Here is a 17,773-nt window from a genome sequence, read left to right as displayed (position 1 = left end):
TCTCTGGCCAGCATTCTGGAAAGTCTCTGGACATTGAGATGTGGCTTGTCCCACAGGGACCCAGAGCCTGCCTGGATGTGGGGGCATGACCATCTCCTGTGGACGCTGCCCATGTTGGCTCCTTAGGGTGACCAACCTTGGGGACCCAGGGAAGGCTGATCACTCACCTCCCAGACCTACCGCCGGGAGAACTGGCCAGAGGGCAGGTGTGACTTGGCAGGCTCTTTGGTAGGGGCTTGACTGGTAGTACCCGCCTCTTCAGGGCATCTGAAGTGGGCACCTGCTCAGGTCCCCCCATCACTGTGCTCTTGGAGGACACTGGTTGGTGGGGGGCAAGGGGTGGGGTGCCCAGCTGCAGCCCGAGTCTGAACAGCACCTCAGATTCACCGAAGGGGAGTGTAACCCCAGGCCCATGCCCAGTTCTGACTTCTGGGGCCAGAGGCCCGGCTCCATGAGGGCACGTCCCTGCCCTCTTCCCTTTCCTGAAAGGGCGAGTCCCGATCCAGCCCCACGTAGCCAGGACCTGGGTGGAGGTCTCCCTCACTTACACCCCCAGAAATGACGAGAGGCAAACAGGTCTCTAACGTCTTTATTGTTCCTTAGATAACCGGAGAGTACAAAGTTTCCCTCTTTTTTAACCTAAAAAGTGAACTTTCCACACACCGCCGCCCGGTGGATTTCCTTCCGGTTGGAAACCAGAGTTTCCAGAGACGAGACCTTTCCATCCGCCCTTACATGATTCAGATATTTAACAAGAAGAGAATAATTCCTTTGATTATTATCAACATGAACTTGACTATGTCTCTATAAGGGTGAACACTGATTTTTTTTTTTCTTTTTAGAAACAAAAACCATCCACTTATCGATCCAAACTACAGCATTGCATTTACGACATTCAAGGCACCAACTGAACGCACGGAGTAACCACCTCAAGGAAATAACAGACAGACACTGCACGATATATCTACGGGGTACGCGGGTTCGAACGACGCGGGAACAGCAACTCCACTCTGCCGGCCGCGGCTGGAGGAGGTGCTGCACACGGTCCATGAGCTACTTGCAGTCTCGGCACAGTTGACCTAAGAGACAATGACACAGTCAAGAAACGGCAGCCGTGTCGGGGCGGGAGGCCGGCCCCGCGCTGAGCGCCGCCCGGGCGGGGGCTCTCGGAGAGACAAGGGCGGCCCGTCCATCAGCGCTGACCACGACCTAAGGAGATGTCCATGCACCCTAACAGTGGTGTTCTCGGGTGAGGATGGCCAACAGTCACTGCCTTGCTTCTTGAGTATGTTATTTGACCAGAGAGGGATGGGGTGGGGGAGGCCAGGGGGCCTCAGGCTGCAGTTCCAGCTGCAAATACAGGGGCTTCTTCGGAAATCTGTCGCCCGCTGGCTTGAGGGGGGGACTCGGGGTACTGCCGTCCTTGACGTCGGGCTCGTTGCTGATGATTGTTTTGAAGTTAGTCTTGTCAGTATTCTCGGCATCGTTTTGGCAGCTGCTGCACGGAGCGCCCGCGGAGGGGAGGGCCTGGACCCTTGGCCTGCGGCGGGTGGGGGGCTACAACTCGTCCGAGCGGATGACGTGGAAGAGGGTGACGTTGTAGAGGGTCTGGTGGCCGTTGTTCCAGGCGTACAGGGCGCGGTCCTTGGGGTTGTAGTCCAACATGGAGATGTGGGAGTACTTGTTCTGGAAGGGGATGTCGATGTACTCGTAGGTGGAGGCGTTGGTCTGGTAGGCGTAGTGCACCTTGGTGCCCCCCGAGTAGCCGTTGGTGACGTAGAGGGTGCCGCAGATGATGAAGGCCTCGCCAGCGCTGCGCTTGGGGTAGCTGGTGTTCCAGGTCTGCAGGATCTGCAGGGACACGGGGTCCAGCTTGCTGATCACGATGTTGCCGGCGTTCTGGTTGGTGGCGTACACGGCCCAGAGCCCGTTCTCGTCCACCATGAGGTCGATGTCCGAGTGGCCGCCCCAGGCGTAGTGGTACATATTGTTGTAGCCGGCATAGTCCAAGCTGCGCGTCTTAAGGATGGTCTCAGTTTTCAAGTCGAACCGGATGATGATGTGGCTCTGGAACTTGTTGAAGTAGATGGAGCCGTTGTAGACCACCTGCCCCGTGCCCGACCACGGGTGGGGCAGGCGGTGGGAGGTGAAGTTGTCCGTGGTCATGAAGTCCACCATGGACTTGTACTCACGGACAAAGCGGTTGTTGTGGTAACCGTCCATGTACCAGACCTGCGGAGAGAGCAGACCTGGTGAGTGCACCCTAGGGCGCACGCAGTGGCTGGGGGACCTGCCCTCCCAGGGGAACCTGCAGGAGAGCCAGGAAGGAGTCATTAAGACGTAAGGGCGGCACGTCCCTCCTCCAAGCCCACGGGACTTTTCTGGAGGGATAGGACCAGAGCAGGACTCGTCCAGGGTGAGGAGAGGACACGGGGAAGGCAGAGGGAGAACAGGCAGCCTGGGCCACCAATCTCACTGGACAGGGCTGTAGCCGCCCTGTGCCATTCACCTCGGTGGGTGGCCCGCAGACTGAGCCCTCTGCTTTGGATGAACCTGGCTGCGGGCAGTGGCCATGCCTGTTTCTTCACTGCTGTGTCCCTGGCCGAGGGCCGGGCTGTGTCCACAGACTTGAGGGAGAAAGTACCTCCATCTGTCCAGGTGCCCCAAGGCCAGCGAGTCAGCATGGAGGAGGGCACACTGCCAGGCCCTGGGCAGGACAGATGCCCCAGCACCAGGTGGCACTGCAGCAGCAAAGTTCTCAAGGTCACTGGGAAGGGCCCCTTCTTGTAGGCCAGCGGGCCTTGCCACCCTGCAAGACTGAATCCTCCTGTCTGCCGGGCAGAACATCATTAATTTGGCCTTTGGGAGGCCGAGAGCATCACTCAGGGCCACACCTAATCCAGGCAAAGGCTGCGGCAGAAGGCTCCAGAGGTCAAAACCAACCAGATAACAAACCTGGTCGTGGCCCAAAGTTGGGGTTACAGAGGGAGAGATTCCTGATTGCTTAGATGCCATGTGACCTGGGAGCTGCCTAGAGTTTGAAAAAATGCTTTAGTCGTTTTCAACCAATATGGGAGCAAAGGAGAAGGCAGAGCGCGTAGCAGAGGGAATCTGGCAGGCCAGCCCTGCTCCCGTGCATCTGTCTGGCAGGACAGCTGCTCTATCCATCAGGAGCTCCGGCGCTGCAGAGAGATTAAGGATGCGGAGCTTTCAGACTTGGCATGACACATGCGTTAAAAATTAAAAAAAAATCGTAACCTTGTTCCTGAGACATCCATTCAGATGCTTGGAGGCAGATGTGCTTTTTGTTTTTAATGAGTTTTTTTCAGCTGGGTCTCATTGGAGGCTGTCATTATCCCTCGCCTCCTGCAGACCGGCCCTCGATGATGTGGGTCAGGGATTAGAAGTGGGAGGGGTGCAGAGGCACCAGGGCCATGCGCAGAAACCCCTGATCACACTGGCAGACAGCAGCCCACAGCTACCCCCAGCCCACTGCTGCTGCCTCCGCCTGGCTCTTGAGGGACCCAAGCCCACTGCTTCCTTCCAGCCTCCGCTCCCTGCCTCTAAAGCAAGCCCCGCTCCCTATCTCAGCAAGGAGGACACTCAGTACGTCTGTACACCAGCCCCCCTAGAGTGGGCCCTTGAGATTGGGGGCCCAGGGACTCGTCCCTGTGTGCCCAGGGTCCAGTGTCTCCTTCCCGTGGCCAGAACCAGGTGCCATCAGCATCCACTGAGTATGGATTTTCAAAGGGCCTTCTCCATGCCCTGGACACAACACTTTCTGAACATACTGTTCAGGGTGGGAGGGAAAATCAGCACCAGGGCCACCTGTCCCACCAGGGGCTCTGCCGGGGCTCAGCTCAGGCAGGCTGTCTTGGAGGTCTGCCAACATCCAAGATGTAAACGTGCCCACCTTCCATGGTTGAGCTTATGCCAGCCGGAAGCCGCTCGAGGCAGGAGAGAGCCACGTAGGCAGAACCCCACAGGGGCTCACATCAAGAAGCCCATTTTACACAGTGGGCTGTCCCGAGTCCACTCGTGACCTCCCCGTCTGAAAGGTTGTTTGCATCCACTTCTACCCAAATCCTGTCAGTGCTGCTGGCTTGGTCTCTGGCAAGGTGGCCGCAAAGACCAGGGAGATGCGGCCCTCACACTTTACAAAGGCTATCTTCTTTCCAGCAGGACCTGGGGGGGCCCAGCTGAGGACGGCTGGCAGGACGGGGTGTCAGGTGCCGGGCACCGTGTGTCTCCATTCCGGGCTGTTGCTGTGCCAGCCTCATCTCCTGCCTTCAAACCTTACACAAGCCCACGCACCCATACAGCTGTGTGCGCCCATATTTGGACTGGATGATCAAGGCCAGGAGGTCTCCAGACCTCCTCCAGAGCTTCGAGTGGGACCAAAGTCTGTGCTTGAAAGCACTGCTCTGGACAGGGCACGAGGCCAGGTCTGGAGAGAGTCTGGAGTGTCCCAATTTGGTGGGGGTGTGTGCTGGCATCAGGTGGGCAGAGGCCAGGCAAGGCATCCTCCAGTGCACAGGACACCCCCACAACACAAAATTGCGGTATCCTGAATATCAGGGGTAAGGCTAGAAAGTCCAGTCCTGCTGTCCCCGCAACGAGTGCCATAGATCCACTAGGGCTCCTCTGCTCCCTGGTCCACCAGAGGGCAAAGCCCAGGTCCACTTGCCACACCCAGAGTCTGGCCTGTGCATGGGGTCGGCCCTGCCCAATAACAGGCAAGTCACCACATCTCAGCATCTGGGGGAACAAGGCCTGGTCGGGAGGCTTCACTCGAATGTCACTTCCTCCTAAAAGGCCTTGGGTCCAACCAGGACAGGGTGGGCTGGATGGTGTGGCCTCGAAGCTGCAGCCCAGTGGTGTGTCGATGGGCAGGAGAAGCTCTGGGCTTCCACTGGAGACCCGAGCAGGAGCACAGACCCTGTCCAGGCAGGATGGACTAGGGAGCAGGGGACCCTTGACCTGTGGCCCTCGAGGCCTTCAGGAAGGAGCCTGCATGTGCTCAGATGGTCCCAGGGGAAGTGGCCCATTTACAGGAAGACCCCCTGCTCCTGTGTGGCCTTGACTTTCCCCTCACTGACAGGGGCTCAGACGCCACCCTGATTCCACACCTGCTTCCCGCGTCAGAGGTCTGGAGGAGCAGAGGGGCCAGGCCACACCACACGCTTCCAGAGGCCCTTCCCTAGCAGAGGAAGACCAGACTGCGGGGGGCCTGATGTGAGCTGCCCCGCCCTGGGGTTATGCCCTCGGCCCCCAAACTGTCTCCCTCAACCAGTGAGAATCTTCTAGAATTCCAGGTCAGCCTGCCACTCTCCCTCAACCAGTGAGAATCTTCTAGAATTCCAGGTCAGCCTGCCACTCTCCTACATAAGCTCTTCCCAATTCTGCAGCTCCAAACTCCCCTGTCGGGCTGGCGTGTCGGGCTGGCATGTCCCTGCCAGCCTCCACACACCTCAGCCCCTGCTGGGCCAGCACTGTGCTCCCAGGCTCTGTGCCCAGCCAGGGGCTACTCCCACCACTGGGCACCCTCCGGACACCCCAGTCCAGACACATCTCCTTGGGAGGCACTTTGAAGCCCCTGTGGACTGGACAGTGGCCCCCCAAAGAGGTATCCACACCCTTGAACCTGTCGATCACCTTGTTTGGAAAAAGGGTCTGTAAGTTAATGGTCTCCAGATAAGGAGCTGGTCCTGGATCAGGGTGGGCCCTAAGCCCAGTGATGAGGGTCCTCAAAAGAGAGGAGACACAAAGGGAGAGGGCCACGGGGGGCTTCTTGTCTGTCAACCCCACTGGCCCCCAGCCTGGAGGGGAGGGAAGACCTCTCAGGGGTCTCTGGGGCCCTGTGCCCACCTGGCACGGCTCAGTGAGTGACAGTGGTCTGCCAAGGAAGGTCCTGTGGAGGGTCTTTGTGTGGCTGGGTGCTGGCACCCGGGCACCTGAACAGGCCCAACCATGGCAGCAGAGCCCAGCACCACCTCCTCCCTGCCTCGGATCCCAAGGCTGCAGAACAGGCCTGTAGGGCCTGCCACCTCCACTTGTCCAGTAAAACCCAGCTCTGGCTCCTCGCCCTGGACTGAAGGAACGGCCTGGATGGTTCTGAGCGGGCTAGAGGGGGACCGGGGCCACACACAGCCAGAAGGAAGAGGCTTCAAGACACCGGTGAGCGTGTGGCAGGGCCCAGCTCGTCTGCAAATCGAGGCCAACTGAACTCAACCTCGAGCTCAGCCCAGGACGCCAGCCACAGATGGGTCAGGGCGCCTCTACAGAGTGGCACCACGGGGAGGCCGCCGATTCCAGACTCCTAATTCACAGAGGCCCAGAGAGAAGGAGCGTCTCTCTGTGGCCATCTGCTCTGCTCCCTGGAGAGCGTGCCCAGCCCAGCATCTGGCACGCAGCCCGCCCACTGCCTCCCTCATTCCTACCAGTTCCCGAGGCCACCTCGCCCGCCTTGCCCCACACAGCAGGTGCCGTCCGTGGGGGACAAGGACTCTCCAGTCTCTCCTCCAGACCTCATCTGCCCTCAGATGGCAGCCTCTCTCGGGGCCTTGCCTCACGCCCTCTTCTCCCCAGGGAGCTGAGGATCCCAAAGGGCACAGCATGGCTGAGGACAGCAGGGAGACCTGTGGCCACTCTGCCCACCAGCACCTGTGCCCCCGGACACCCTCTGACATCATTGGTCCTCAGGTTCAGGCAGCGGAAGAGCAGGACTGGTCCCGTTCCAGAGTCTGGAAGCAGGATGGAGCCAGGGCTGCAAGCCAGGCCTCCCGCTGGACCAGCACAGGGCCTGGGAATCAGCCACCCCTCTCGGTCAGTGGCAGTGGACGTCAGCCCCACCCCCCAAGGCCCCTGGACAGCCCGGTCCCGAACACAGTTCCTTGGATCTGCAGTAGCTGACGGGCCCGAGAACTGCTCCTTAGAAATGATTTTTCTTTTAAAAAGTTTAGCTGTTACCTTCTGTCTTTTGTCCCTGCCTGCCTGGGGAATGGGGACAGCTAGACCGGAGCCCCTGCCCAATTCCCTCTCCCCCCAAGATATCCTTTGCCAGCAAAAACTCCAACGCTGGCCAGTGCACGTGAGCTCTGGAGCATCTGCGACCGTCCCGCTTCCACAGCGAGGCTTCTCAGAAACAGGCTCCGCCACTGCTGCCCACAGGAGAAAAACTGGGTCTCCCCACGTCTCCACTGCTTCCAGGCCCATATGGTCAAGCTCGCTGAGAACACGGGCTTCCCTAACTGTCCCGACTATTTTCAGCTGCTTTCAGTAGGAAGGGCGCCCAGGGCAGAGCTGGTGAGGCGCCCCCGCCCTGCGGCGCATCCACACCTCCTTAACGGCAGGCCAGGCCGTGCGCGATGCTATTTAAAGGGCCTCTCTTAGGAACCTGGGCCCCAGTGTGCTCTTCCTGTTGGCTTGGCAAGCATCTGTCACATGTCCTCCTCTAGGATGGCTAAAAGCAAGGAGCCCGGGGGTAGGAAAGAGGCTCTGAGGAGAGCTGTTAGCTGCGGAGGTGCAGAGAAGGGTGGGAGCAGAGGGACCAGCAGCCCAAGAGCCCCCCACTCCTGCTGAGAAAAGATTAGGCGGGACCCCACATGATAGAGCTGCAGCATCACGCTGTCCCCATGCATCTGCACAACGTGGTGTGTTCTGGATAATTCCACCTCTTGTTCCCAGAACCCTTACCAAGTATTTGTATGGCTTTGGCACTGAAGCTAAACTCGCTACTTGTAAAATGACAGTGGATGGCAATTGTACCACCTGCTTCTGGGGGTGGTGAGAGGGTCATGCTGGTCCCCTCTGATGCTGGAACTTCTTTGGAAAAAGCAGGCCAGGAAGAGGGAGGCTGGTGAGGTGGCCCAGTCAAGAGTGGGCCGTGAGCCTCAGAGTCAGGAACCGGGCCCCTGGAGCTCTTGTGGTCTCCTGGGGATGGGGGCACAGCCTGGCAGGGGTTCCGCCAGCTCCGGCGAAGCCCTCCCTCCTACAATGCTGGCAAAGTGGGTCAGGCCTGTGCTGGGCCTTGGGAAGCACGGGATGCTCACCACCAGAAGTGGGAGAGCCCAGCTACTCGGCACAGAGTTGGCACACAGCTGGTGCTTAATAAATGGACCCAGGGAGGACTGATGCGAAGGCCTACTAAGCCAACCTTACTCTCCCAGCTCAGCAGTGGCTCAGGGCCCCTCCTACCCTGGCCACACCCCTCACCATGCCCCCATGGCAGCCGCACAGCAGCAACATCAATGGCTTTTTTGTTTGAGGCGAGTTATTTACTGGTCTCCTGTGTGTGTGATCAAATCGGATGAGAGACTGAAAAAAATCAAAACAAAGCAAAACATCGCTGGCCCAGATCAATGGCAGGACAGACCAGGAGACTGTCACTTAGCTGTCTGGAAGCACTGGCTCAGCAAGGTTGGAGCCCAAAGCGCCAGAGCAGCACCCGTGCCAGGGTCCACTGCTAGCCCCAGCTCCCACCTCCTCCCTTTCTGTGCTGTCAGCTCCCCGCAAAGTCCTCCCCTCCTCCTGCAGTTCCTTCCTGGCACTACATCTGCCACCAGAGGCTCCTCTCCTGGAGGGCGATGGAGTCAAGAAGCGGAAAATAGATATGTAATTATCTGAAGCACCCATGGGCACCTCGGCCACTTTGGGAACTGACACCCTTGCTGCACTGTGCAAAGCAAACAGCCAAGTTTCCAGAGGCCCTGGGTCCCTGGCATCTGGGGAGAGGCCCACATGACTGGTGTGGGGCTCGGAGGTCACGAGGCCTGAGCTAGGGTCAGATGCTCCACATGTGGGCTCCTGCTCTGCAGCAGTGAGGGGCGGCTCCTGCTTTGTGGCCCACCTTGGCCTGTGTGGGTTTGTGGGTGGGTTTCCTGCTCTGTGTGGGTGGGAAGAGGGTAAAGGGGAGGTGGGGGAGGGCCCCTGGGGGCATATCAGTGTGGAACATCAGTGCCTGCCAGGGACATGTCCAGGGAAGCCCAGGACGGTCACTCCAAAACTTCTGGAAGGGTGCATGACCTCCGCACGGGGCCAGGGCAGGGGTAAGGACGCCATTTCTCATCAACACAGGGAGAATCATACCCAGATGCAGGGGTAGGTGGGGGCTGGGGAGGGTGCACAGTGTGGCTGCAGTGCCCACTGTCCCCTCCGCTCATCATGGAGAGCCTAGGACAGCCCCTGGTACACAGGACCTGCTTTCTAAGCATCTGCCACATGGTCTTGTTTCCATTCCTGGATTATCATCACCCACAACTGCGGCGGGAGAAGGTGGAGCATCTGGGGCCCCCTGGCCTCTGCCAGTGCAGTTTCTTTTTTTCAGAGGGCTCGAGTCGCATGGTCCCTCCCCTGATGCTCCCAGGGTTCCGGGAAGCCGCGGCTTTTTGCTGTGCACAGGGCAGCAAAGGAGTCCATTCACCAAACTCTGGGTGGAGGCATGTGCTCCAGGAAGGACGTGGACTCAAAGAACAGTCCTGGGAACAGCTGATTCAGATTGTTAGGACCTCCAAGTCTTGGCCATCTGAGTTCATAAAATAGGATGAAAGCGACCTTCCCCTACAAATGCTGGGCCCCAGCTGAGCCCAGGCGTGAGCCTTGCCAGCCCTCCAGACCTGTCTATGGCAGATGGGGGGGGGCGTCCAGGCCATGCTGTGCTGCTGTGGCCGCCAGGGCATGGGGGTGCAACGCTGGGGGCCCCTCCTGGGCAGGCTGCGAGGCAAGAAGGGGGAGGACCTGTCCACCCTGGTCCCCAGCCACTTCCCACCTCCGGCACAGGAGGCCTGGTCTTGTTCTGCCTTCCAGCTGGTGGACAGCTGAGGTCAGCAATGGCTTCCAGAGCGAGTGTGCTCTCGGGTTTCTAAGCCCTGTCCCAAATGGCCTGGAGCAGAAGCCGAGTGCTTTCAAGAGCGTATTGTCTAAATGTCCTGTGCGCCTCAAGGAGAGGGAAGAAGCCAGATCCCCGCAAGGCTCCCTCTGCCTTCGGCAACCAGGGCCCAGCAGGATGGTGAGTGGGGCCCAGAAAGCTGCCCCTCCTCCAGAGGAGAGGCCCGGAGGCCGGGAGGCTTCGACGGGCTGCAAGGGAGGGGCTGGTGGGCAGGCCTCCCATCCCCAGTCCAGTCCCCGAGGGCTCAGCCAGCGACCCAGGCCCTGGGGCAAGCTGAATGGCCCTGATCCCCTCTCCTTTTCTGAGGCTTGCCTGCGGGGAGACACCCAGGAAAAAAGAACCGGGGCCTCTTCCCAAAATCAAAAAGGAAGAGGCGCTTCTGTCAGCCATGAAAGGAATGGCAAATGAAATACAAATGAGGCGTCATTAAAACAAGAAGGTCCTAATGAGCTCTCCCCTGAAGCAGAGGCAGCCAGGGGAAGAGCCCGGCAGTTAGCGAGAGAGGGACTCCGCGGCCAGCTGGGCCTGGCCCGCCAGCAGAGCAGCACAGAGGGCACTGAAGGGTCCATGGCTGGCTCCAGCATGCCACAGGGCATCACATGCCCTCCCTGCCCCTGGGCTCTGTGCCTCTGGGTTATCACAGGGACTCCAGCAAAGGACCTGGGCCCCTGCAGGAAGAAGCTCCCAGGGACCCTGAGCTCCAGGTGGCCTAGGAGGTGGGCGGGGCTAGGTGAGGGACGAAGACCAGGTCCTGCCAGGTAACAAGTGACCCCCGGAACAAAGTAAGGAGACACTTACCCTGTTATCGCCTTCTGGGGCCAGGGGGTCTGTCATCCACGATCCAAACCTCGAGCCAGAGGTCTTCACCGTTACGGGGTCACTTATGCCCGTCAGTTTGCCGCAGGCTGGAATAGAGCGCACACAGATCAGGACGCGGTGACCGAGGGCCTGGCCCGCGGCAGCCCTGCCCCAGACTGCCCAGAAGGACTGATGGCTGCCTCCACTCCCCTCCAGGTCTAGAGGCCACCTCCTCCCAGCAAGAGAGGCCAGAACAGGCAGGGAGGAGCCAGGAGGAGCCACTCTCCTGGGCCTTACCCCTCCTGGCCACCCAGCCAGACTGAGGATGGGAGGTCAGAGCAGCAGCCCCAGGAGGGGTTCAGCCTTCACAAGACTCTATCCTCCTCCAGGAAATGGGTACAGAGGCAGCTCGACCTCCTGCACCTAGTGAGGCTCCACTCGGGGCCCAGGCAGGAGCAGCCAGACCACCCCCGCAGCCCAGGTCCTGTCACTGCAGAAGTGTCCACTCCCCCGTGACCCTGCAGTCCCTGAGAACTGCCTAGGAGGGCTGGGTTTTGAGCACTAGGTTGCTGAGACAGTGCAGGTGACCTGCAGCCCTCCCACCTCACAGGTGGTGTCTGGAGATCATGAGGGACTTGCTCGGGCCTCAAGGCCATTCGGGCAAGGCTAAGGCCAGGGCCTGCCTTCCTGACAACCTGCTGCCCTCCCACAGTCCCTGGGCTTCAGCTCGTGCCTGACCACCAGGTGGTGACCCCTCTGTTCAGAAATGCCAAACTCCCTCCTGGAAGCCAGCCAATCTGCAGCCAGGTTGCCCCCGCACACTCAGATCTCAGCCCACCTCGGAAGGGCAAAATACTCCTGAGGTCCAAGGTGGGCCCCCGCCCGGGGACATGCAACAGGGTCCTCTCTGGACCCTCCCTTGCCTTCCAGGCCAGGCCTGCCCGTGACCTCAGAAGTCTACACAGTCCCCTCCAGGGCCGTCGCACCAGCATGTGTACACAGCAGTCTGCAAAGTTCAGAGGAGATCCAGGCGCTTACAGAAGATTGTCAGAGACTTAGCCGAGGACCACAGGGAGCCAGGACAATCTCCTAAGGTGAGGCAGGTGGGAGGGCTGCACTCAGGCTCAGCGTGGTCTCGGTGCCTCCCACCCTCTCTCCAAACTTAAACAGAACGAGTGTGTCCCTAGCAGTTGTACGGGACTGGAAGGATGAGACCACCCAACCCCAGCCCAGAGAGTTGCAGGTGGGCACATCCGGGGCAGCAGGAGGTTTGGAGGGGCCAGAGTCTGCTGACCAAGCACCTCCAGCCCCAGCACTGGTGCCTCTGCCCAGAATGGAGGAAGAGATCCTCCCTGGCCCTGCTCCCTACCCCTCCAGAGGCCTCTCCACTCCCACTGGGAGGAATCCCGTCTTCCACATCGACACCAGCCCCACGGCTGCAGGCTGCCCAGGTGCCAGGTGTGGCAGAGCCATTGCTGAGCCCAGGCACGCTTGCCTGGCTCGCACACAGACCCTGCTCTGACCAAGCCTGCTCTGGGGAAGGGGACAGCGGCTGAGGCCAAGGTTGGCCAGCAGCCACAGGGACAGGGAGTGAAAAACGTGGAAACCTCATGGGAGCTTCCTGTTCCATGAGCCTGGCTTGCTTCTTACCTCAAGTGCTCCTGGGGAGGTGGGATGGGGTTCGAGTGGAGGGTGAGGCCTCAGAGGAGGCCCAGCTGGACGCCACCCTAGCCCTCCAGCTCCTTCTTCCTTTGTTCCTCTTGATCTAGGGGTCGGGTCCTGGGCTCTAGCAACCTCTGAACGGGGTGGGAACCTGGACAAGACTACAAGGACCAACCCCTCCCACAGGTCACCCTCCTCCCAGCCCCTCCCTACACGTGTCCAGCGTCCCTAAGAGCACGTGGCCCTCTGCTCATCTCCTGTGGCAGGTCTGTGTGGAACGAGGTGCTGCTAGTTGTTGGAAGGAGCAGCCCCGCAGGTGCCATGGCAGGGCCGCCGGTGGAAGGCCTGCTGGAGTTCCCCCCGGGCACTTTAGGGCTGGCCACATCTCTGTCACAGCGGGGTCTCCTGAGATACTGACACATGCTAAAGCTCTGTCCCAAACCGGATGGGTCCCTCCCAGGCTGGACCGCCTTCCGAGGAGACCAGACATCACCTGTCCTGGCTCAGTCCCTTCCCACATCTATGCTCTTGGTGCCCTGAGTGCCAGCCCATCCAGCTGCCAGGGCTGAACCCAGACTGAGGCCTTGTCCCTAGAGATGTCCCCCATCCAAGTTCCATCCCACCCGGGCAACTGCACACATCCCAGGGCTGTGGACAGGGTGTCAGGTCCTACCACTCACTCCCCGACTCGCCCCCTTCCCGAGTGAGCCTACTGCATCACTGCCTCGCGCACGGAGGGGCGAGTGCTGCTCCTAGGGTGTTCCTCGGCAGGAGCGGGGACAGCAGCAGAGGGCCCCTGTGGGAATCAGAGCAGTGACCGGTACTCAGCAAGGCCCCACTACGCCACTGCCACCGCAGACTGAGAACACCAGAGGAGCGGCTGCGTGCTCAGCCAAGTCCCGTCAGGGCAGCCTTGGACAGTCTGCCCACGGCCTGCCCACTGGGACCTCCTGGCCACCAGGGCAGGCTGGCAGCAGTCCCAGGGGAAGGCCTGCTGCTAGCAGGGCGAGGGCTCCCTTCTCCGGCACCCAGCCCTCTTCCGCATGCTCCCGGGGCCCCGTGAAGCCAGCCTTCAAATCTCGATGGAGGCGGGCAGGGAGGCCAGCCGGCCCGTGTGCCCTGCTCTCCAAGCTGGTGCGGGCACAGCTCCCGGGGCCCACGGGGCTGGAGGCTGCCCGCCCTCCTTGAGTCAGGGAGCTATTTTTGGTTCTCTGTCCAGACTGGTTCTGCCAAGACCTCGGGAACTGACAGGATCTAAAAAAGCTCACGGCAGAGCCTCGGCGAATCTTGGCACATTCAGTTCGGGAAAGTGTCCCTCTTCAGTCACGCGCGCCCAGGACGCAGGCAGGGGGACAGGAGTGGGGGGAGGAGAGGGTGGCCTGCGTAGCTTCTGGCATTGGTGGCTCAGGACATGGCCTGCAGGTTCCACCCCAGAGCAAGCAGAGCAGGGAGGGCCAGCGCGGGGCTGGGAGGGTCTCAGGAAGGGGGTGACTTGCCGAGGGGAGCACGGAGGAGCCATGGTCCTGCAAGGAGACCACGAGCCTCCTGCTATTCTGGGGAGGAGGCCACGCTGAAAGCAGCCTGCTCGTCTCAGGCCACAGGCCCAGAGCAAAGTGCTACCAAGGTGTTCAGGCCAGGACAGAGGCATCTCTGGGCAGCCACAGACACCAGGCGAAGAGGACCCAGGGCCCCACAGAGGTCAGCACCTGGCCTCTGTTCCCAGCTCCTGTTCCCCAAGGCCTGGGAAGTTAAGCCACAAGTTTGCAGAGCTGAGGGCTCAGACAAACTGACGTCCAAGATGCAGAAGAAACAAGCCCACCCAGGCCCCGTGCTCAGACGGAGCCCAGAGTGGGCATGCAGGGGGCACCGTGGACTCTGCTTTCACCTCCTGACCCGGCAGGGAAGTCTGGCCTCCAGGAGACCCCCAGCACATGCCCCCTGAGGGCTTCCTGGAAGAAACCGGAAGGGAAGGCCTGGCGCTGGCCAGGTCCCACCTGAGGCAAGCCGCAGGGGGCACTTCAGGCAGGCGCCTTCCCTCCCTGTCCTAGGCTTCCCCTCCTGCCCAGGCAGCCTTTGCTCTGCCCATCCCTGCCTCAAGGCACAGGCGACCTTCACCAAGACCCTGCTGGCAGTTTATGGTCCACCCCCTTCAAGCCCAGGCAGGAGGCGAGGACACCCCCACACCCCCACTGTCTGGTGGTCTTTCCTGACGCCTCAAGGGTGCAGAGCAAGCAGGAGCTCCAACCGGTCCCCCAGCAGGGCGAGCACAGCGCCGTGCGCTGGCCTTGGCCCTTGGGCCCACTCCTCAGACTCAGCAGAGGCAGGCGGCCCCGATCCTGGCAGCAGTGGGTGTCTGAAGCTGGGGCCGCAGGCTTTGCCAAGATGGGCTAAGACGCCTTGTGGGGAGAAGAGGTTGCCCAGTTGGCCCGGAGAGCCTGGCTTTCTCCGCATCCCAACAGAAAGAATCCGCGAAACCGCATAAGCCCTCGGCATCAGCGCCCGGTGCAGCTGGGGCAGCCCGAGGTCAGCTCGCCCCTCACAGGGAGAGGCCGTGGCTCACCTTGCAGCACACGGCAGGCCCAGGCCAGTGACCACGTCTGAGGAGCATCATGGCTCGCTGAGGCTGCTGGCTTATCTCGGTTTGGCTGCTGGGCTGTGGCTCTGCAGCAGCCCAGGAGGACATCACAGGCCTGGCTCAGGGACCAGCTGCATCTCTGGGCAGCACTGCCTCTCTCCTGTCTGGGGACGAGACTTGCTCTAGAACAACACTCCAGAGGAGGCCTGCAAGATGCTGAGCTCAGCCTCCAGGCCCAGGAATGAGTTTCAGATTCAAGTTTCTGGCTGGGCCCCGAGGACAAGCATGCACTCCAGTGAGGGACAGCCACTGGCCACTGGGGCCTCCGTCCTTGTTTTGATTTTCTGTGTGTGTCTGGGGCCAGGAACCATTAGCAACTTCGGCTTGATGAAAAGGAGGCAGCAAGGACAGGTCTCACTAACAGGAGGACTTCTAAGATCCAGGAGTCCTTGCCTTCCCCGGGAACCAGGGAAGGGTCATTTGCAGAGGCAGTAGGCACACAAGTAGCCAGGGGCCGATGGGGATGAGGAGGGACACTGTCCGCCACTGAGCTGCAACCCACCCAGGAGCACCAGCAGTCGGGGCCGACTCTACCACGCAGAGACGGTGGCCCTAGCAACCAGCAGGCAAGGGTGGTCCTGAGGCAGCTGCCTGGTGAGATTAGGATGGGCTGGCTCACGTGGCCACAGGGTAGCAGTAGGGTCCTGAGCAGGATGAAGGCTGGGAAGGGGGAGGAGCAGCTGCTCACCTTCTCCACAAGTCAATCAGCCAATCACTATCACCCACCTCTACCTCTCCATCAATCACTCTATCACCCACCCCTATCCATCAGCCATCTATCCCTCTGTCCGCCCATCCCTCTGTCCATCCACCATCCATCTCTATCACTAACCTACCTGCCAACCTGCCTTCTTACCATCCTGTTCCTCCTCTGAACTGGTGGCATGAATGACATCTGGATTCTCACAGTGACTGACCCCAGGGCCCAGGGACTCCCTGGACCTTCCTGCTACAGACGAGGAGGCAGCTGAGGCTCAAGATGGCCAGTGCCAAGGAGGGTCCCACAGCTGTCGAGTGGCAGGGACTGCCTCCCTGCGCTGCCCTGCACCCAGACCCGGTGTTCACAGTTGGCCAGAAGGTCCCTGCACCCAGCCATGCGCCGGGTGGGTCTCTACCTGCACAGCCCTTCAGGCCAAGGGCAGTCATCGGAAGGGCCTGAGAGCCTCAGACACAGGGTGCTCTTGCCCAGCTACTGAGAGCCGGCTGCGGGCGGATGGGAAGTCTGGCGGGACAGGGTGGGGACGCGCTCCCTCGAGGCCCTGGTCTTCTCGCACCTGTGACTCCTCACTTGAACCACTTCCCTGTGCTGCCCAGATTCCTGGACTGGGGAAGGTGGAGGTTTTCTCTTGGTCTCCCAGGCCTACCCGCCTGTGTATCAGGGAAGAAAGCTGCTTGTGGGGAAATAACTTTAAAAAAAAAAAAAACCATAAAACACCTACATCTGAACTCTTCAGTGGGCTGTTGGGAATGAGGGAGAGGCACAGTGGCAAACTCAGGGCCAGGTGGGGGTGGGCTGGGACCCTAAGACACACCGGCTGAGCCATTTCAGACATGCAGTCTCCCAGAGTGCCCCTGGGAAGCTGTCGGGGAGATGGTCCCCACACCTCCTGATGGCTTCAGGCCACCAGCGCCTGCCTCACCGGGGCTTGGGCTCCACACTAAGATGCTATTCCAAGGGACCTGACCCTGAGAGGCTCCTCCCTGGCACTCCTCCCAGGCTGCAAGAGGGACCCCACCTGCTGCCACTGGCCCGGCCTCCGTGGTGTGGGTGGACCCTCTTTTTCATTGCAACTTTGTAGGACTGACCACATCCACGGGTTTCATCAACCCTCCCCTCACTGGAGGAAGGGGAGATGTTCCCAGCCCTGCTCAGCCTGCGTCTTCAAAGCACACGCGTGCACAACACACACACACACACACACCCCCGTCAGGTGGCATGTGGCATCGAATACCAGCCTATGGTCTTTCAGATGTGTTAGTGAGTGGGGTCTGGAACTGGCCTTTGCCTGGTATGGACATGGTCAGTGCCCTCAGGCAGGTGCTCCTACCCTCCCTGGCTGCTGTCTCTCCAGGACACAGCCACGCCTTGCTGTGGCCAGGTGGGCCGCCCTTCAGCACCACTCCCTAAGCCTGTTCGTGTGCGGAGGTGGGCGGTGCAGCGCCACGCCCCGAGGGTGCCGGGCCTACCTAGTTTTTGCATGCATGCACGGAGCCTTTCTTCAAGATTGGACACTCTGCTCTGAAGTTCATCGTAGTCATAGGCGCCAATTTCCTCTTGCAGCTCGTTAAGCACTGACGTCAGATTCTGGACCTCCTCCTTAAACTGCAATACCAATTTGGCATCGGCCTTGTACTCTTCCAACACAGGTATCAAAGGCCTAAGTTCATCCATTTTCGCTTTTATCGCCTGCAAGGTTAAAATAAGCTGGGTTCAGTGCGATGCATGCAAGAACTGTAACACCCTGCCTTGGCCCAGCTTCTCCCTGAGCGCAGAGCACGTGCACACGCCCACTTTAGTTATGTGCTTATTTATCCTGGCCCCGATGAGTTAGGAGAGCATATTAAACAGTCCTCAGCACACCGACACATTTGGGAAAGGTCTTTATTTTCAGTTTAGAATGCAACATCTTAAGGTTACATGCTTTAAGTCACATACACAAAGTTCTTTTTTTTTTTCTTTCCTTTTCAAAAAATGCATTGACAAGGGTTCAAACTATCCATGAAATGCATCTAGAGTCGCATGCAAAGGAGGATCCTGGTTGGATTCAAGGTTCCTTAGGGATATGGTGCTA

The 17,773-nt window shown here is 60.0% G+C and overlaps 1 protein-coding gene across 2 annotated transcripts in view; it reads right to left on the bottom strand.

Moving 5' to 3' along the window:
* Window positions 1-573: 573 nt before the first annotated feature.
* Window positions 574-17,773, bottom strand: part of Olfm1 (olfactomedin 1) — a 36,821-nt gene continuing 19,621 nt past the window's right edge. For both annotated transcript variants that reach the window (XM_047525350.1, XM_047525349.1), the window contains exons 4-6: window positions 17,169-17,388; window positions 10,685-10,791; window positions 574-2,232 (exon numbers count right to left, since the gene is read on the bottom strand). In XM_047525350.1, coding sequence (XP_047381306.1) covers window positions 1,558-2,232; window positions 10,685-10,791; window positions 17,169-17,388 — 1,002 coding nt within the window. In that variant the 3' untranslated portion in view covers window positions 574-1,557. The remainder of the gene's footprint in view (window positions 2,233-10,684; window positions 10,792-17,168; window positions 17,389-17,773) is intronic.

This window comes from Sciurus carolinensis, chromosome 14 (assembly GCF_902686445.1).
Source record: "Sciurus carolinensis chromosome 14, mSciCar1.2, whole genome shotgun sequence".
Classification (NCBI taxonomy): Eukaryota; Metazoa; Chordata; class Mammalia; order Rodentia; family Sciuridae; genus Sciurus; species Sciurus carolinensis.
Note: the sequence above shows the minus strand (reverse complement) of the source record. Positions and strands in the feature narration are given on the sequence as shown.